At 42.4% G+C, this 19711-nt stretch overlaps 5 protein-coding genes across 5 annotated transcripts; 2 read left to right on the top strand and 3 right to left on the bottom strand.

Moving 5' to 3' along the window:
- Window positions 1-269: 269 nt before the first annotated feature.
- ndufaf8 (NADH:ubiquinone oxidoreductase complex assembly factor 8) lies at window positions 270-1625 on the bottom strand. The gene is made up of 3 exons (XM_079237058.1): window positions 1409-1625; window positions 595-705; window positions 270-507 (listed from the first exon to the last, which is right to left on the bottom strand). Exons 1-3 carry the CDS (start codon window positions 1487-1489, stop codon window positions 487-489), a joined length of 213 nt encoding a protein of 70 aa, XP_079093184.1. The 5' UTR covers window positions 1490-1625; the 3' UTR covers window positions 270-486.
- Window positions 1626-1922: 297 nt separating this feature from the next.
- On the top strand, window positions 1923-8681 carry tepsin (TEPSIN adaptor related protein complex 4 accessory protein; the record flags this gene model as incomplete). Its single annotated transcript, XM_079214045.1, has 13 exons — window positions 1923-1961; window positions 2412-2484; window positions 2878-2969; window positions 3128-3221; window positions 3324-3391; window positions 3483-3564; window positions 5493-5564; window positions 5726-5914; window positions 6085-6271; window positions 6364-6477; window positions 6583-6661; window positions 6756-6890; window positions 6994-8681. 13 exons carry the CDS (start codon window positions 1923-1925, stop codon window positions 7648-7650), a joined length of 1881 nt encoding a protein of 626 aa, XP_079070171.1. The 3' UTR covers window positions 7651-8681.
- A 189-nt stretch (window positions 8682-8870) lies between these two features.
- LOC306752838 (protein VCF1) lies at window positions 8871-11567 on the bottom strand. The gene is made up of 3 exons (XM_079236654.1): window positions 10970-11567; window positions 10376-10481; window positions 8871-10073 (listed from the first exon to the last, which is right to left on the bottom strand). The coding sequence occupies exons 1-3, from the start codon at window positions 10984-10986 to the stop codon at window positions 9816-9818; spliced, it is 381 nt and encodes a 126-aa protein (XP_079092780.1). The 5' UTR covers window positions 10987-11567; the 3' UTR covers window positions 8871-9815.
- Window positions 11568-12334: 767 nt separating this feature from the next.
- amz2 (archaelysin family metallopeptidase 2) lies at window positions 12335-14112 on the top strand (the record flags this gene model as incomplete). Its single annotated transcript, XM_079237746.1, is given in 8 exon segments — window positions 12335-12360; window positions 12362-12532; window positions 12534-12592; window positions 12722-12726; window positions 12876-12993; window positions 13297-13334; window positions 13337-13447; window positions 14077-14112. Coding segments are annotated over 8 exon segments (564 nt in total).
- A 32-nt stretch (window positions 14113-14144) lies between these two features.
- Window positions 14145-17887, bottom strand: LOC306753828 (monocarboxylate transporter 7-like; the record flags this gene model as incomplete). Its single annotated transcript, XM_079237745.1, has 5 exons — window positions 14145-14437; window positions 15148-16140; window positions 17115-17243; window positions 17378-17521; window positions 17650-17887. The coding sequence occupies 5 exons, from the start codon at window positions 17885-17887 to the stop codon at window positions 14145-14147; spliced, it is 1797 nt and encodes a 598-aa protein (XP_079093871.1).
- Window positions 17888-19711: the final 1824 nt, after the last annotated feature.

Genomic DNA, 19711 nt, shown 5'->3' with positions numbered 1-19711 from the left:
GTTATTTTTGCTTCTACTTTTACTGTAAAGATTACAGTACAGTAGTTAAGAGAATATAAAAAATGTACATTGAGTGAAGGACAGTGGGACCGTTTGTCATGTTTCTTTGTTATCCAACTTTTCTGAAAAAGAGGCTATTTTTCAAATTTTCTCTGCATTGTATTTCTGTACATTTTGCTGATAAAAATGAATAAAAAAAAACATCTATCACATCCATGGCTGTTTGTTTGTGTTCAGACAATAAAGACATAATTACAGCAATGTTTTATTCACCTCTGTATATTACATTCAGTCTTCCATGTTAAAGACTGTAGCAGCAGTACTTTTCAACACATCCAGTTCATTTACAGTCTAGTGGAGGGAGTGCTATGTTTTCAGGATGCAGCACCAGAAGTCGATCAACACTTGGAATTCCCATCATCTCTTTCCACAATTGAGGTCGGTCCACTGAATTTACAGCTTGAACAAAGCCAGGAGAGTTTCCAGTCATTTGGCTTTTTTCTTGGCCTGTAATAAAGATTATGACTGTTCAATCATGACCATCTATCACGACTATATAAGTCCAGCAGGAGGATTACTGACTTTATCACTTACTGCAGCTGTAAAGCAGGTCTTCAGTGCTTCAAATTCCTTGACACACATGTCCTTCCTCAGCTCCTGCCTGCCTGTCGTCGTTGCTGCCACACACTTCCCATACGTTGCTGACTGAATCACACACAAGTTGACATTAGACAAAGAAAAATAAGTTAACTTACTATATCATCTTTTTCCACTAATGGTGAAAAAAAAACATTCACATGTAAAAAAAAATACTCCTCTCTGTTATTCTAATGTTTCTACTCGCTGCTTTTAGCAACCCCTTGGCCGTTCTTACTAGTTTCTTTGTGCCACAATTTAATTTGCATTATACATAATGTGTGTGTAAACTACATGCAAATAAATACACTATAATGTCATCTTTCCAAATTGTGTCTTTTGCTCTGTCACTTTGTCTTACTTTACAGTCTTGTTTATTATTTTACAAATGTTTATCCTACGCTTATTGAATATTTCATCTCTTTTTTTATATATATACAATTGCTGTTTGTGTTAGAGGGGAACTGCATTTAATTTCCCAATCATTCAATTAAGTAACGACTGTAAAGCTCAACCTATTCACCCAAAAAATAAACCCGTGCCTACATATATTAATAAACATTGAATCAAATAAAAATACGGAAATACTAGTAGTTAGGTGCTATATAGCTACACAAACAAGGGGATCCACAAATATGACATCTACCTTACAGTTTCATAACTGGCATCGTCTTGTAGTCGCATAGGCAGCTAGCTGGAATTCATATGAATGTGAACTATGTCTGAGTTCAAGACACAATTCCCGTTCTCAAGATATGACAGCAGTGCTTACCTCTCCCGCACACTGTGCAAAAAGTTCAGGGAAAAGTCGAATTTTCTCTCGACTGCGACTCCAGGCATTTGACCCAGACATGTTTACTATTCAGGCGTCAACGCAAGTCCTTGAGGTTTTAAACTCAATTGAGCGATAACACGATAACACTTCACAGTTTGTTAAATGTACTAGCAAACGTATACAACTGTAAATAAAACAGTATACATCAACCCGCAGATGAAGCATCTCCGTAAACCATGGAGAGCGCCATATTGTTGACCCTGTCATCAAGAGAACGTCCAGCAAGATATTTGGTAATGTGATTCGCTCATATCCCCGTCAATCAAATTGTCAGCGCTAGTTTCCTTGAAGTTAATTCGCTTTTTTTGAGCGTAGGCGTAACCGGGACGCCAATAGACGGTAGAGTTGCTACTTGCTGCTCTGTGATTGGCTAGCTGTCACCTCGAGCACCGCCCTCCCCTCGTACTCCTCGGAGGAAGATGAGTAAACCCGCTGCCAGGATTGCTAAATCATGGCAACATTTATGGAACGACTGGCTTTTCTTCAGAAAGTAAGTGCTGTTTACGGCCATTACTTGTTGTGAACACGAGTTACAGCTGAACGGAGCGGGACGAGTATGACGTACGTTCGCGTGTCTGTTTGTATCTGTTAAGTTGTGCCAGCACTAGCTTGCTAGTAGCCTGCTAGCTAACAGTAAGAAGAAACACATTTGTTAGTTGCATTTTATGACATTTTTCTGTTGACCTGCCAGCTTATTTCGTTAATTTCTTAAAGCAGCAGACAGAAATTCAGCATTGTTGTAACGGTCTGTTTGCCCAATGCTAACCTGATACTCAAAATGTGATATCATGCCAAGTTTGTGTCAGTCTGTGTTTCTCTGAATCAAACTGAAGTACACGGGTGGTGTTTTTGTGTATTTGGTTGTGGACTGTGCAATGCTCATGGGATACGAGATCCCTTAGTGTCAGCTTTTAACCATCTTCTTTTCCACCTACTGAAGGTCCCAACTCTGATGAAGGCTACAGCAGACGATGAAACCCCCTGTCCTGGCTACCTTTTCCAAGATATTGGAAGTATCCTTTGCCAGCTTCTGTTGTACCACTGTGAACAAAGGGTTGAAATCCATTGATCAATTATATTTTAACATCTCAAAGCTCGGGGACCCATCTCCCTTTTAATGTAACGTTAGTAAAGCTCACAAATGGCAAATGATCGTAGAATTCATATTGTTTTCCAGAAACCCTACCAGTGACAACTCTTCAGGGAAAATACCTGGAGGGAATCTATTAGTGGTTTTATTTTCTCATCCAAAAGCAGGACAGGATTGAGGACAACAGGGAAGTGTTTTCATAGTTACGTTGTTATTTTCTGGTATTCTAACCAGGAAATTATCACTTTTCTCAAATCCGACATACTGAGTCTCTCATGCTGTGACGATAATATCCTTAACCATCAGCACACTGTAGAAATCTCCCATGAGTCTTCAGGTTGCGGTCAGTGTTTGTTGGAGTACCTTCTGGAGAGGTTGCAGGTTGAGTCCTGTCATGTCAAACTTAAGGTAAGGACAGTGATTAGTATTCTAGTTATATGTAATATGAAACTGAAGTGGAGCTATGACATGTCGCCATAATGTGTAAAGTTTGAAATGTTAGGGATTTTCATCCCTTTCCTGTCTGCGAGTAACTCAAGGTTCTGCTCATGCTGCTGGTATTTTAGGTGCTGAAGATCTTTGTCCATCTTTGTGGTCATGGCTCAAACCATTTCCTCACAGAACTTCGAAGGAACTCCACATTCATCCAGCAGGCATCAGGTTAGACATTGGCCCCTTTTAGCTTTATTTAGCTCTTATTATTCTGTGGCCGCATCGTGGTTCTGAATATTCATTCGCTGTCGGGTGTTTTTCCTTTTTAAGTTTACAGTGGCCCTCCTGATCCCATCCATGGCACAGCATTGTACCAGAAAGTGAGAAATACAGCGCAGGTGAGCCTCCTGCTGTAGTTATCATATCAATGTCAATCATATCTGTGACAGCTAGGCAAACTCACTCAATTTACACTTTTGCTGTTTGCAGGAAGTGGCCAGGTTGCTTTTCACAGATATCATTTCCACCAAAGACGGAGTCTCTCCGCTCAACTTGGCCCTCCCAACAATGGGTGAGTGATGAATAATTATTAGTATAATAAGTGCCATTAAATTCTTTGCAACATTTATTTAGGTAGTCTTTTTCGGAAAACCCATAAATAACTTAAATGCCCTGTACACCCTCGCTTGTTTTCACTTAATCTGGCTATTTAGAATTCTGCTCAGATTGAATTTGGTCACAGCTATACAGATGTACCAGAGCTGTGTAAGGCTGCAATTAAGACCAGATACTCATTATTTGCTATTTATCTCAGTGACCGTCTAAATGTTGTTAGTATTGCTTTTTACTGATAAAAGAGATTAAATTACTTAATGATAAGAGATTCAATAGATATGGAGCCTAACACATTCAGTCATTTAACCACCTCGGAAGCTAATCCAAATTGCTGCAACTCATTCCTAGGCTGCGGTCGAATAGTCAAAAAAAAATCCCTCTTGAAGTCTAACCCTAAGCACTTTTCCTTGACCTCTGTAAAAACGTCACAGGGTCAAGGAAAGATGGGAAGAAGAATTCATGAGGATTTAGGGAAAGACAACCACGGCGTTTAGCAAATCCGACTCCACTGTCACAAAGCAACGTAGTTGTGATGCGACGTCAGGCGGATGTTAGTGACGTCAGTCTGTCTGCAGTCGTGAAGCTACAATGTTGTAGTCCATCTCGGACCACAATAAAGCGCATTTTAAATACTCTGTGTGTTCTTACAGTGTTGCGTCATGCAGATGACATAAACAACCCGGTTCATAGTATTACTTTATTAACAAGGTTGGAAAAGAAATGAAAACTGCCGACTGTGGCTCAGTGGTTAGCATGGCCGTCTTTCAATCAGAGGGTCTGTGGTTCACACCCCGGCTCTGCTAGTCCATGTCGTTGTGTCCTTGAGTAAGACACTTAACCCCTAATTGCTACCCGTTGTTGTGTCTACGGTGTATAGAGCAAACATTTAAATCGCTTTGGATGAAAGCATCAGCTAAATGTAATGTAATGAATATAAAAGTGAAACCAAGGTATTTTTCACAGAGTACAAAGCTACTAAACTGTCTCTTTGTTCAGTTTCAAACATGCTGAATTAAATATGTCCTCACTAACAATGTATCATATCCCTTTATGTTGTTATGGTTTATATGCAGATTATAATCTGATCCTAAAAATATGCAGACAACAGTTTATGAAACACCACACAACTCGTGTTGACTTGATAGTGTTTTATTGTAATGTGACAAAAGTAGTTGATTAAAAAGATGACAATCAAAAACATGACTCAGACTCAAGGGCTCGTCCAGTTAAAGCTTCTGTAACTGAAGTAAAGTAAAATAAAAGAATGAGGGCTAAAGCTGCAGTACAACACCAGAGAGAATATCAAATACATCAGTTTGATCACTTTACAGCAGTTTGATCACTTGACAGCACTTTTCAGCAACATAATGTTCATAGTTTGCCAGCAGGTTTAACAGATTATTGAAAGTATTTCCAAGTTATGCTAATGATTATTTACATGATCTGCGTTTGTCGGTCATGATCGTTTGTTCTCGTGAACGGCCGAATGATCGTCACTTTAAATGTTGCCGCCGCAAGGAATTATGAGTCGGCATTATCCCCCTTTCCTTTCGTAAGGGGTCCAGTATTTCCTATGCTAAAGGAGCTAAGTTAGGAAGCATGAAGCTCCTTTCCTTTTGCGTTTAGAGAATTTGACCGGCACTTATCATGGCGGCAGAGGTACTTCAGGGTCATTTCACTCAGTTAGGAAGGTTCCTAACCAAAAAGGACTATCCGACTGCAGCCCTACTGTCGTATATAATGATACGTGTACGTCTGAAATATTAGCGAGAGATTAATTATCTATAAGGAGATTGAATGATTAAAATAATTTTCATCAGGTTATTTGTATTTTGTGAACTAAAAGCCCAGAGTACAAGAGGTCTCCTGTGTCTTTTTGTCCAGGTATGGGCCCAGCAACTTCCCACAGGTCAGGAATGCAGGGCTTTGGATACAGTCCAGGGAAGCAGGGGACAGGTGAGGTATATAGACTCACACACACACACACACACACACACACACACACACACACACACACACACACACACACACACACACACATTGCACACTGATACAAATCCAGTTAAGCTTCTGTGTACATTTCTTTTTTTGTTGTCTTTACCTGCGCCTACCTGCAGGCAGTGACTCACTACTGGATAAGATCCAGAAAGCTGCAGAGGTAGTGGCCAGTGCTGTCCTCCCCCCAACTGAACACCAGGGCATCCGTCTCCATGACAACCATTACCGGGCCGTAGTTGCGCCATCCGCACCCATAGAGGTGGCTGTGCCTGCGTGTGCCTACAACCTGCCTGCTCGCACACCAAAATGTGAGACATTGTTGGTGGGATGGAAACGTGGGCTCAGGTTTCTAAATGGAAAGCTTGAATCTAAAATGTATCTATGTATGAATCCTTTACCAGCTCACTTTGTAGCAGCGTGTCGAGACTTATTTGAGTTTGGTTATACATTTATTTATTACTGTGTGTCTTCATGGCAGCATCAACCCAGCGATGTCCAGGGCAGGTGGGAGGCGGCTGGGAAGAGACCGATAGCGGCAACAGCTCCTCTCACAACTCTTCTCAAGATATCGCAGCTAACAGCAGGGCCTCTGTGGGCAGCAAGTCAGCTGGTACCGGGAGCCAATCCGGGGCCAGTAGAGAGAGCAGTGGGGACCTATCAGAAAGGTGAGTGGCAGAGTCGACCTGCCTAAATCAGACCATAATCACATTGGAGAGGTAGTCTCATCTCTGAATCTCACACTCCTTCTGGTCTCCAGGGTGGAAGCCTTGCAGTTGGGGGACTGTGGCCAGGAGGTGGCGCTGATCAGCAGACTGACTGAAGGATCCAGAGTTTTCCTGTCCAGAGAGGAGAGCCAGCACTTCATTAAAGAGTCAGTGCATCTAAACTCAGACTGAGAATACTGATGATTCGCTCTTTATTAACAGTATTATTTGTCCGTTTTTTTTGTAAATTTCTGTCTCATTTGATCCGTCAGGTGCTCCATTCTAAACTGTGAGGTTGTGGTGGAGTTGCTCTCCAGCAGGCTTCAAGATCCCTCAAACACTGTTAAGATGGTAACAATGGTTAAGATTTATTGGAGATTCATATTTTATTAATTATAGACTGCAATGCTAATATACATATCTCTCTTTTCCTCCAAACCTGCAGCGGGCACTGTGTGCTGTATCATGCCTCCTGACCTCTGACCTCCTTTCTCTGGAGCAAATGTTTGGAGCTACACAACGAAGGCTCCGCCCGCTGAGTGAGGGGGCTCCAGGACCTGTGGCCAATAAAGCCACCAAGGTACTGTAAGAGAGACCTAAAGGAAGCCAAAATGGTGAAGACTCACAGGATACTCAAAACGAGGGTGTATTTTATTTGTTTTGTTCTTATCTCCTCTTACCAGATCCTGCGACAGTTTGAGGCTCTGATGGGTGGATCTGTACACACTCCGAGACAGGATACAGCGGACAGCAGCCACCAGGCAACAACTAATCAGTTTACCACATCTACACACTTTGACCCTTTACTACCAGACCACTCTGCTGGCAATCCCACCCTCAACCATTATCAGCCTGACATCTCACACACTGGTGTCCCCCAACCACCAAATCACCCATCTTCCCCCTCTAGTCTGTCCTTGGCCCAGAGACACCTCTCAGGGGAGCTGATGAATGACTGCGATGAGGAGAAACAGCCTCCCATCCTGCAAGAGTTGGTGCAAAACCAGTCGGAGGTTAAATTGGTTGCTGAGGAATCGGAGCTTCACACAAACTGGAGCTCTTCCCATTGTGCTGAGCCCCAGAGTGAACAGACCTGTCTGGGCAGACTGTCCCTGTTCAGCGGTATGGAGCTGGTAGCTATGGGGAGGCCCCTGTGTACAAGAAAGACGTCCCAGACGGAGACGGACACGGACACGATGGCCGACAGCTCGAGGGAGAATCTAGCTGAGCTTAACGGTATTGACATCAGTAAAACCAGTGGTGAGGCTCCTTTAATTAGCAAAGCAGTTGCATCTGCCAGCAGCCAACCGGTATCGGCCTTCTCGTTTCTTAACTTTTGACCAACGTTGTACAGCTGGAACTGTCACAGTTAAACCAATGATGTCATCATGTGTATATACTTTTAGAAATCTATTTAATTTTGTAAACCAAGATCAGATCTGTAAGCGTAGAACTATATATAGACAGCAGATTCACATTGTTTGGATTTTTCTGTTCTTATCTGTATGGTGCCTCCTTGGAAATGCATTTAAGCAGTGGACTGGGCAGAGACAGAGATTTAGGAACCATAACTGTTATCCTTTTAGAGTGAGTGCAATCCACAGTCGGCATGACAACCCCCTACGCTGTCTGATGCGAGGACTGGTCTGTAAGCTACGTTGACGTTTGTTGGCTGAAGTCTCATTTCTCAAGTATTAAACAAGAATACTTGCCTTGAATTACAGGTTATTATTGACAGTTGCTTTATCTCAGGATTCCTTTTAGCGAACTGAAACGTCTCTTCTCGCCTCTGCAGCACGCCCTAAACCTCTGAGGCAGAATCCCTCGATTTGTAATTTGCACTACAGTTGCTTTTCTAACGGTCTCATAAACCTACAAATGAGGAGTTGTCTTCCATATTTTTGGTACTTAACCATTATGTCAGTGTAAATGTTATGACTGTTGATTTACAAATGATTTATTGTCTCCCGTGTAACGATGAAAACAAACCCATAAGAGTGGTTGTAGAGTGCATGTTCAAAGACTAGTGGATAACTTGAGACAATTTGTGTGCATAGCTTGTGTGGCATTGTGTTCGATAAAACATCTGCCATCAGCATAATGCAAAATAGCAATTTCATGAGCGGTTGTTTGTTTAACCAAATACAAGGCAGATTACCGTGACTATCTCACGTTGCTGTTCCAGTTACATTCTCCACTCGAGTGTTGAGGACTGGAATGTAGTACACACTACATGCCAAAACGGTAATCCAACCTACCGATATGTACAATGAACGCTACTGATGTATGCGGTTTCAGTGAACACAAGCTAAGCTTTTGCAACAGCTTAGCTGAGGAACAATAAAACCTGCTGTATTTTTGTTACAGCACTAACTACTACACGAGTCGTTATACTGTATTTAAATGGCTTCTGTGACACGTTGCAGACACTTTCAGCAACGCTTTATTTCGGTGTCAAATGATTTGAAAAACTACGTAAAATATCAATCACTTTCACATCAATTTATTTGCAACACAGTGTACTGGTCATAGTAAACCATACAGAACCAAGTATGGCTGATAGGCATATGACGCACACACACACACGATGTGTAAAATGTTAAAGTAAACACGTAGTTACAAACTGGTTTGGAGAGCTCTTTGAGGCTGTTTTCGTGAGACGCACTGTGCTGAGCATTACACTGCCTGAGCCGCAGACTCTGTGCCCGCTCTCACAGCTCTATAATTAGCCAGGATCTAATCTGAGGTTGGATTTTGGTGGTGAGGCTCATGAAGAATCTCTTTTCCATTACCTTGAACCCACTGAACTGCCACACCAAAACCTATAAGAGTCATAGTACAAGTAACTGCAAATGCACTATAATTTAACTTTCACTTTGGTTAGAGAAAACAAAGGCGGCCCAAAATGATATTTTACTGGATTGTTTAATAATGCTCCTTGGGAGTGAATCCTATGGCCGCCATGAACTTCCTTTGTCAAAGGGATCGCAACATCTGCCACTTCAGACACAAACATGCAGCTGACCTCCCCAGTAGAAAGTAAACAGAAGGAGTTATTGAGTAAAGTGCTTAGCTTTATTTAGTTTTGCAAGCACTTTGGATCATCGCACGTTTCTTGAGATTAGCACCAATGACAATGTCCACGCATCAACGCACGCATGTAAAGAGCATGATTCCTCTTTATAAAGTGCACAGGGTGCGTGCATATGTGCGTACACACACACACACACACACACACACACACACACACACACACACACACACACACACACACACACACACACACACACACACACACACACCAGCGGATGTGCTTATGGTCTTGACAAATGGTACATGGTGAGGTGGGGATGAGCCACTGTGCCCAAAATCTGTAAACCTCCCCACACGTCATCCCCTGACCCAAATGTGTTCCTTGAGGCATTCAAGGAGGAGCCACCGTGCCAGTAGTGTCACCACTGATGGGCGAGGGACAAAAAGGTCAGGAGAGGATCAGAGGTCACGGTCATGTTGAGCCTGGACGCCCTCTGGTCTGCAGACTACTGAAGTGCGCCTCCCTCAGGACTCTGTTGATGTCGTAGTAAGAGACACTGCTGCCATCACCATGGAAACCATGCTGCAAGGATCTACCAGAGTCTTCAGGCTTTGGGCTGAGGGAGCACTGGGTGATGCAGTTGTTCTGGCTGTGTATGCATGGCCTGGTGGTGGCCACCATTGCTCTCTCTGGACTACTGATCCCATTACTGCTGTCGCTGCTGGAAGACTGTAAAAACCAGAACAGAGAGTGTCTCTGAATTGAAGCTTCATGGATGGATGCAGATGCTGTAAATAAAACATTCTATGCTTTTCCTGACGGTGGTGCATTGCATATACAAATGTTTTTATAGACGTGATTTCAGGCTGCTTGCCCTGTCTTCAGTTAATAGGCTTTACATTAGATGGAAAATAAATGACCTTGGCAGATTTACTTTTTATTTTTTTAATAAACACAAATAGATACAATCTGGGTAAACCTACACCTGTGTGATGGTCTAACAACAAATGTAAAGATCAAGTCAATCTCACCTCTGAATCCAAATCTGACAGGAGCAGGCTGGGACCCCCTCCTGACCGCTTGGCCTGAGAACTCAGCTGTTGGTCCTCCTCAGTGCCACAGCTACGGTGTCGCTTCCTGTGCAAAACAGAAATGGAGCCTTGAGTAAAGTAAATGCAGTGGACAGCAAAGTGAACATGAGAGTGAAAGAGAGCGTGTGAAAGAAGTGATGCAGGCAGGGGGAAAAGAGATTGGGTGGAGAAAGGAAGAGTACCAGAAAGAGAAAATGAAGAGGAACCAAAAATAGCAACTCACACTCAGGCAGTTACATGATCAGACATGTGGCACTCCCTTTATGAGAACACATTGATTAGCATACCCTCACTGGAGTGTGTGTGTGTGTGTGTGTGTGTGTGTGTGTGTGTGTGTGTGTATATATATATATATATATATATATATATATATATATATATATATATATATATATATATATATATATAAGCTTCCTGAAATATATGCCTGAGTTACAATGTTGCACTACAGCAGTGACACAATTATCCAAATGCAATGATGTAATAACTTGCCTCTATTAATGAAAGATGTGTAAAAACGGTCATTCCTGTTACCTGCTGTCTGTCAGCATTTCTGCAGTGTTGACGGGTGTCTTGTTTGGGGGTTGGAGGGGCAAAGAGAAAGGTTGACACTGCTTTTGAGCCTAATTGAGATAACAGATTTCAAAGCTTTGCTTTTGTTACAGCTCCACGACCATTTCGTAGAAACTCGAGTGTGGCGAGCCCTCAGACGGCTGAAGCGCAGGTCCCCGTCGGAAAAGCCTCCGCCGTGGGTTAGTTCAGACCTGTCACTGGCCCAGGTCCAGTCCGCCCTGCCTGCGTCTCGGTTGGGGTGGAACAAACCGCTGCTGGGCGTCTGGAAGCGAAGCCGCTAACAGCGAGGTGTTCTCGTTTAGGCAGTACAATCTGGAGAAACTCCCGGCATGACAGCGAGCTAGCCTGCTAGCTGCTCCCGTGCGAGGTGATACCAGCTAACTACTTGAGCTAGCTGCCGCTGCGCTGCACGAACGTTACCCTCACGGAAAGTTCTTCCGCTTTCGTATTCCGTCCCGCTGCCGTCGTCCACCGCACTTGACACGGCTACAATTCAATGAACTAAATAAGAGAAGTTTAAAATATATTGTTAATTCTGCACGGAGGCGGATAACCGATAATAGTAGGTCGTTAGGCGTGCCATAGCAGCAGGCTTGTCTTCTTCGCTGTTCGTCAATGTTTCCTTAAAGGAGCTCCGCCCCCCTGTTTACATGACGTCATCGGAATATGTGCAAAAGCGGAAATGGCTTCCGGTCTCACCCTGGTGCCTCCATAGTAAACTAGTTCACTTCTAAATATTGTAACATATTGTGTGTGTTTTTTAAGGAGTAAATTATCAATGTGTCGAAAAAGAGAGATTATAATAGAGTGTCGAAGTCAGGCTTTTGCGAAGTGTGTGTGCAAACATGTATCTGTGTGCGCGCGTGTGTGTGTGTGTGTGTGTGTGCGTGTGTGTGTGTGCGTGTGTGTGCGTGTGTGTGTGTGCGTGTGTGTGTGTGTGTGTGTGTGTGTGTGTGTGTGTGTGTGTGTGTGTGTGGATTTATTTACTTTCACATGAACATTTCCTTGTATATTTGGGAGATATATTGTGTCTGCAACCAACTTTACCTTTGTTATTCTATATCCCCTTCTTGTGCAGTATTGTATACACTATTATACATTTCCATCCAATATCATATTTAGTGTATATTATATTATTTTATATTCTCCGTAGTATAATATACATTTTCCTTTCCTAGCAAGCTCCAATTTGGTTGCTATAAATGTCACATAACTGGGCATTGATCATATGTTTGTCATAAGCATAAGTCCCTAGGTAAAGCTATGTTGCAAATTTCACCTTGGCTTCATCTGTAACCATGTTCCTGCTGTATATCTCTCCTGCAGATGAAGGTGATCCAGCACTCTGTGGAGAGCTTTGGTCTCCAATTGTCCGGACTTAGCCAAACTGTACAGAGAGTACACAAGAGAAGAAAGGCATCTTCTGGAGGAAGGATTCCACCCAGGGCAGCTGAGTTCTTTTTTCCAACCCATCACAGTGCACTCTGACTCAGACTGGGTCTCTGCTCACCCGGAGGAGCCTCAAAAGATCATTTGTGCAAGACCCCAACGCAAGCCACAATACTATTTATATTCAAACCATAGGTGAGTATGTGTGTGTGGGCTAGAAATGCTGTCATTGTGAAGAGTGTGGGTGAGTTTGTGAAAAGGATGGCCATTAAGGAAAGGACATTTGAACATGTCCTTTCCTTAAACATGTGGGCTATTTCCCAGTGCCAGTACCCCTGAGCAGTTAAAAGTAAATGTACCATCCGGTCACTGAATGACCAAAAAATTACAAGACATTTAAACTACATTGTAGGCTATCCAGATGAATAAGGCATCCACAATATGTTAAACAGGGGGTTTTGTGCCGCATGTTCCATAGCCGGCTGACATTAATTCTACGGGGGGAGAAGCTTTTTGCATTGTTGGAATCACAATGATGGACCTCTACCCCAAAGACTCCTGGAACTGTGTTTTCAGAGAGGCTTCTCTCAGCTTGGGTGAGTTTTGTTCCACAATGACTTTCAAAAATCTAACTTTCTCTGTGATTAATAATGATTAATAATAATTGTGTTACTACGCACCTCAACATATTGTACATTTGCTGTTGAAATACCAGGACAATATCAAAGAAAACAGAAACAATATTCTTTAACAAAGTGAATCATACACATACTGATTATCAGTAGTCTCTGATGATGTAATATGGTTGAGCTGCCACTAAATGGTGCTGGGTGAAAAACATACCATCCAGGAGAGGTTTTTGTTTTGTTACCTTCATCCTCTCACAACCGACCTTGCAGGAATGGCTGTTTTCAGCTTTGCCCGGTATGATGACAACTTTATGCTGGGAGGCTGAAGAAAAGGCTTCAGCCAAAGCAGGGGGACTACTCTGTGTTTGAAGGGTATTACACTCCCCCAATTACCAGCACCCTGCTACTTCGATCCTGCAAGGTTTCTAACACTCACACACAAACACACAAGATGAACAATTGTACTTGTGGTTCAGATCACTCTTCCTTTATTATGAACACATTTTCATTACAAAAATAGCTTGATTTTGACATCTCATATTGCATAACATTGTATTGTCAACTTGGTGACAGTTTGATTAAAAATAAACACTTTTAATGACGTCTCCTGAGCTTTATGTATTTTCTATAACAAGTTACAGAATCTGTGCAGTTTATGGTTCTTACAGCTACATTTGCTTCACAGTTTTCCTGGCATCAATATGGTATTGTTTGCCGGCAGGTAATTAGTTCATCAAGTGATAGTGTTACGTCTCGCCTCTGGAATATCTAAAACTGAGGCTTCTCCATTCAAGCCTCATCAGTCGATTATGAACATGTCCTGCAGCTGTATCTGTGCGTTAAAGCAAGACAACATCGAAAGCTTTACTCACTTAAAGCTATCTTAGTAGTCTAACTGTAAAAAAATTTAAGAACATTGACTTTAGAAAAAAACAAACACAGTTTGGTGCATTAGGTAGATAAGGCACAACAGATTATGCAGTAAAAGTTCTGACGAATGCTCTCATATCATAAACCCTTTTGGTCTTTCTCTTCATTGTGTCCCTTCAGCACTACCGCTGTAGTCTTTACCCTCATGTGGCGTGACTCTTTTATTACTCTTATCCTATCTTATCAGCTCAGGCAAAACGTATAACTTCCTGGACGTCTCTTGTGGCCTCTGTCTGCTCGTCTACTTCAGAGCAATCCTGAGGACTGTCAGTTATTTTGTCTGGGTTCTGCACTGCACTCTGTTCCTCAGAGCCCCCTTCCCTTTCATGTAGATCTCCAGGGGATTTTGAGTTCCTCCTCCTACAGACTAATCTTTTCTTAGCATGTTTTACACAACCCAGGAACAGGGCACTAAGTCCCATGCCGACTGCACAGGAATAGAAGGCTGATCCATAGTTCTGAGTCACATCTACCAGGACACCTGGGGATAGAGGAGAATTAAAACACAAATCATGAGGAGTATCATTGTAGAGTGCCTCTTGTGGGGGCTGAGAAAACAACCCTGATTACGTCATAGTTGTGTTATCAGGGTTATCTCACTTTGAGATAGGAGACTGTGAGACTAGATTGGTTTTACGTAGAGCATGTATTACAAACTGAAGGTGTGGAGTTAATGAGACACTTACAAGAAAGGAAAGGTCTGAAGAAAAAAGCCATTGAGTTGCATTATGGGAAATGTAGAATTTAGTGTAGATATTTAGAATTCCACCTTTTTGTTGATCAGTCTTCCGCAAGTCCCTAAACTTTATAGAAGTAAAGTACTAAATGATGGAGGAGTGCTTCATTACATTTAGCTGTACATTTTATCCCAAGCGACTTACATTTTTGCTCTATACGCCGTAGACACAGCAACGGGGAGCAATTCGGGGTAAAGTGTCTTGCTCAAGGAATGTGGACGAGCGGAGCCGGGGCTCGAACCACCAATCCTCTGATTGAAAGATGGGCAAGCTAACCACTGAGCCACTAAGCCACAGTCGCTTCAATTCTTTGTCTCTCCCTCCATCTTTCAGCTTTGATTTTGCTGTTCGGGCATACAGTCGATGGAAAATCCTATCTGAACCGTCCTTGTGTGTTAAAAAGATAAAAGCTGTAGTAAAGTGAAACCATAGCCAGTATTTATAATACACTTACCTCCAAGTGGGGGTCCAGCCAGCCCAGCAAAGCTTTGTATGAACACGTAGACACCAGCGGCTGAAGACATCCTCTCTATGCCCACCACATCATCCTCAGCCAGCATGGGGATGTGGCTGCATGCTACGGTTCCCAGAAAGAACCCATACAAAGAGCAGCACACAGCCAGGCCGTAGAACTCCGTCGCCAAAGTAAATCCAACCAGATCCGCCGTCATTGCAATCACACATGCCAGAAGCACATGCAGCTTCTTCTTCCTGAACCGCTCCCGTGTCAGAATCCACCCGATGGAGCATCGGCCAAAGATTTCCGCCACAGCAATGGTGGAGAGCATGTAGGTGGCGAGGTCCCGCCCCACGCCTCGACTCACACTCAGCTCGATGATGTAGAGTTGAGGGGCAAAGAAGCCGAGCGTAGCGAACAGTCCAAACAGAGAATAGAGAATGAAGCTACGCTCTCTGAGGACGGAGAAATCTATACGTTTTGAATTCTTTGCAGATGGCTTTTCATAATCGGATTTCATTTCCCCATTTTTCATCACTTGTTTCTCTGCATCTTCGCTCTTTCTCTCCTCCATTTCAAATTCTTTAATCTCTGCCGTAATGTTTCCCACAGAGTTCCTTGCATCTTTGTGCAGTAAGGTCTTCTCCTCCGGGCTGCTGTTGTCTAGGTCCTTTAGTGACTGGACCCCAGAGACCCCAGTGATCACAGAGCCTCTGCTTAGGTCATTGTCTGGACTATGGGAGTTGTTTTGTGCGTGTGAGGTATTGTTTATTATAGAGTCCTCTGGGTTTGTGCCCTCCGCAATTTCTGATGTACTGAGAGCTTCCAGTTCCTTGGGGGACAATCCGTTAGTCTCTGTCTCATGGGTCGATCTGGGTTTGATAATGATTGGCCGAAGCAGAGCACCACAGATGATTATGATGCTCTGCAAACCTCCCATCACTGCCATGGTATGTCGCCAGCCAATATGGTCCCTCAATGCAGAAAAGGCTGAGGGGCAAGAGGAGGTATTAAGTGAGTATTCATCAATAAAACTGGCTACACAATGAAGTCATACGTGTGGAGGGTTCAAAAAGTGACTGGTATATGCAGACTGTTCTGGAAATGCATAAAAGCAACAGAGGACATGACTTCTTGGTGCCGTCAGTGGTTCATATAGCTGTGTTTCTCTACATTACAGGATAAACTGAGCAAAGTATTTCTGTTAAGTTGTTCTCAAAACAATAATGTGTTGGTCTGTTGTAAAGATCACATATCTGCCTCTGCTACGGCACTGATAAAAGATAAAACATGTTTGTTTATTTTCTTTTACACTTTAAGTGCTGTACTGACGATGTTATCGGCGGCCTGAAGGAACATCGGTTTAAGTGGGATCATTTATTATTGTTATTATTATTACTTTTATTTGTGGGCTGCGTTGTATTTTGGGGGAGAGGTTCATTGTTTGTGGTACATATCTTGCTTTGTTGCATTGAATTTAGTTTATTAATAACACACAGACTTGCAACTTAATGTTTGTTTTCGTGTACTTTGTTCCCTTTGTTACGCAAACCGGTGGCAGCGATTTAAAGATATTAACAACAGATCCGCTCATGTCCTTCAATTTAGCGTAGTGCTTTTCCCCTTTAATTTAAATCGGAGGGTGAATTGTTACACTGTCTCTCAATAACTGTACTTTGCTCTTAGCCCAAGCCCAATGGTTCCCACTATAGGCTTTGAAACAGTTTGATATTAAGATGGCCTCTGAATCATCTAATACAAATATTTCTTTACACAGTTTATTTCAAACTCTTGAGTTTTCCTATCACTAACTAAGTTGTACAAGTCACCCTGCCTTAAAGAGTTGCAAACTCCAGAAGCAATGAATACAACTAATTGGTCACATGGTTTTCCTTAACCCCTTTACAAACAAGTGTCTTCTCAAACTGTAAGCATAAAACATCCGTGGAGGCCATTGCACTCACCTGGTGCGAGGATAAACATGGACAGGGACTCTCCAGTGGAGGCCACGGCTGTGACCAGAGACCGTCGGTGTGTGAAATACTGGGAAAGGATTGTCACGGTGGGCAGGAAGGTCAGACAGTAGCCCAGACCTGCACGGTGGAAAATATTCTAGCTTTTATCCTTTAATTCAGCTAGACAAGCCGTTAAAAAGCAAACTCAAAGAATAATAGCTTTATGTGATGTTTCAATAGAGAGACAATGGAAGAAGGAAGCAATGAAATACCTGCAATTAAACCATAGGTGATGTACATTTGATTGATGGAGCTGGTAAAGCTGGTTGCAATGGTACCGGAGGCAATAAGTAATCCTCCAATCATAACAACAAGTTGGAACCCAAAGCGGTTCGTCATCACTGCGGAGAGAGGACCTGATGGGGCATTACAAGTTGTTTAGTGTAGACGACGGAACAGTAATTCTCAACACTTCATGATCATTTCAATCTATTGTCTCTACCTTACTTGATTCCTCCCATATAACCTCATCAGCTGAACTCACCATTAAAGGTCATGACAAACACGCAGATGGAGACAATCCAGGAGACCCGACTGTTAGTCTCTCCAAACTCGTCCATCAGGTCCTGGAGGAAGATGCCAAAGATCTTAATGGTACCATAGGTGAAAGCCCCCACCATGAAGAAGGCCACAGCAACCACCCATCCCCAGCCTCCGTCAGGGGCTTCTGAGTACACATTGGGCCCCAAGAGACGTGTCCCCTTCACTCCAAGCAGTGCCATGCTCTATAAAGAGAAATTACAGATTTAGTGACTGGTAGAGTGGCATCAACAATTACATTGTAGGTATCCAAAATGAAAGCCAAAATACACATAAATGGTGTCATTTTTCCTCTGACTTTTTTCCGATTCCAGATATATGCAATTATTTTCACTCTAGATGTTAAATGTCAAAACTGCCACTTAAGGTCCACTTACACTTTTAAGGATTTAAATAGTTTTAAAATATAAAAGGTACAACAAAAGTTGTAGATATCTTAAAATACAATGTCTACTCTTAACAATGTTATTGTGAATATCTTTAATTACAATTCTGATAAGTAAGAATACCATTTTGACTCAGAGAAAGGTAATTATGGATATCTAATATGTAATTACAGATAGGAGGCTGGTTTGATTTAATGTTAAAAAGGCTTGCCAGAGTGGTTAAATCACTGTCTGTGCTATTACAGGATCCAACCCCCATACACCTTGTTGTTTTTATGATTATCAAATTATTAAACACACAAGTCACGTTTTGTTTGATCATGTTACCTTGTCCTGTAATGAAGAATGATAATATAGTTTAAATTCATAACAGGACAATGTATTACCTGTATTTCTTTAATTAAGAGAGGTGGGAGGGGGAACTAATATTGATTAGTCCCAGACATCACACGGTGGACGCCATGCTCAAAGTCCAGCGACGCAACGAGACTTTAGTAGCCGCTAATACACACTTCGTAAGTACTTGTATGTCTTTTTAAACCATATATTTAATTAGAGACATACTGCATCTCTGTCCCGCCACATACAGTGATTTACTAAAGCAAACGTACCGGTATATATCGAAGGAACGCGTGTTAATCGGGTCTCACCTCCGTGGAGCTATTTCAGAGCCAATAGACGTTATTACTCCTCAATTCTCTTGACTATTCATGCTGCAGTCCTGCTCGTGTCTCGCGCAGCACCCGTGAACTTTCCTACACATTCTCACGTGCATACGTTCTGCAAACACGCACACGCGGTGAAGTGAAGTACACATTCAAAGACGCGTAACGTGCTTGTGTCCGACACAATATCTCGTTCACGGACACCCTTCCCTGAAAGTGCACGGAGGGGTGAGGGTTTAAGAGATCCGGTTACCGCGAGTTCTCCCCCACTACCCCTTCTCACTGGGGGTTGTGTTCAGGGACAGGTCTTAGTTCATGGCTGGTGCGGGAGAGACTCTATTCGGCCTCTGTACATTGTCCAACACGCCCACTCCACAACCTCCCCACACCTCCACGACCTCCCCACGTCTATATTCCACTGGTCTGGAGAAAGGATCTCTTTAAAGTAGTGGTTCTCAAATGGGGGTACGTGAAGGCCCTCCAGGGGGTACCTGAGATGTTTTTTTTTACAGTATATTTGAAATGGGCATCCATTAAAAAATCCTTTAAAAATTGTTATTTAATAAATATTCATTAAAATATAAGTGTAAGTTCATGAACTGAATTGTATATATTCCATATTAAATTAGACAGTGATGGCACAGTATTTTCTTTTTTTGCATATTAACATGCCCGCAAGGTTATAGGAAGAATGATGATTTTAAGTGTTTAAATTGTGTGTTCACTTTATGACCCTCACTGATTGACTATATATATTTATGCTGTAACTTCATGTCACGACTACACTTGTACTTGTATATTTGTAGCAATGCATAGTGCACTTTATACACTGATTGTGCAATACTGTAATCACATTTTTGTGCCTTATCTTTGTGCAATACTGTTACTATATTTTGTGCCTTATTTTTATTCATTTTTTACCTTAAGTTTATTGTAATTATGTGTGTTACGAGGA

This window comes from Taurulus bubalis (genome assembly GCF_910589615.1).
Source record: "Taurulus bubalis genome assembly, chromosome: 2".
In the NCBI taxonomy this organism is placed as follows: Eukaryota; Metazoa; Chordata; class Actinopteri; order Perciformes; family Cottidae; genus Taurulus; species Taurulus bubalis.
Note: the sequence above shows the minus strand (reverse complement) of the source record. Positions and strands in the feature narration are given on the sequence as shown.

Bases quoted from the DNA above. Each gene is read 5' to 3' on its own strand.
- ndufaf8 (XM_079237058.1), bottom strand. From the start codon at position 1,489: ATGTCTGGGTCAAATGCCTGGAGTCGCAGTCGAGAGAAAATTCGACTT. The intron at 706-1,408 runs GTAAGCACTGCT...TGTGTGATTCAG, and splicing joins TTGCACAGTGTGCGGGAGAG to TCAGCAACGTATGGGAAGTG. The intron at 508-594 runs GTAAGTGATAAA...TCTTTATTACAG, and splicing joins AGACCTGCTTTACAGCTGCA to GCCAAGAAAAAAGCCAAATG.
- LOC306752838 (XM_079236654.1), bottom strand. The intron at 10,074-10,375 runs GTGAGATTGACT...TGGTTTTTACAG, and splicing joins TGTCAGATTTGGATTCAGAG to TCTTCCAGCAGCGACAGCAG.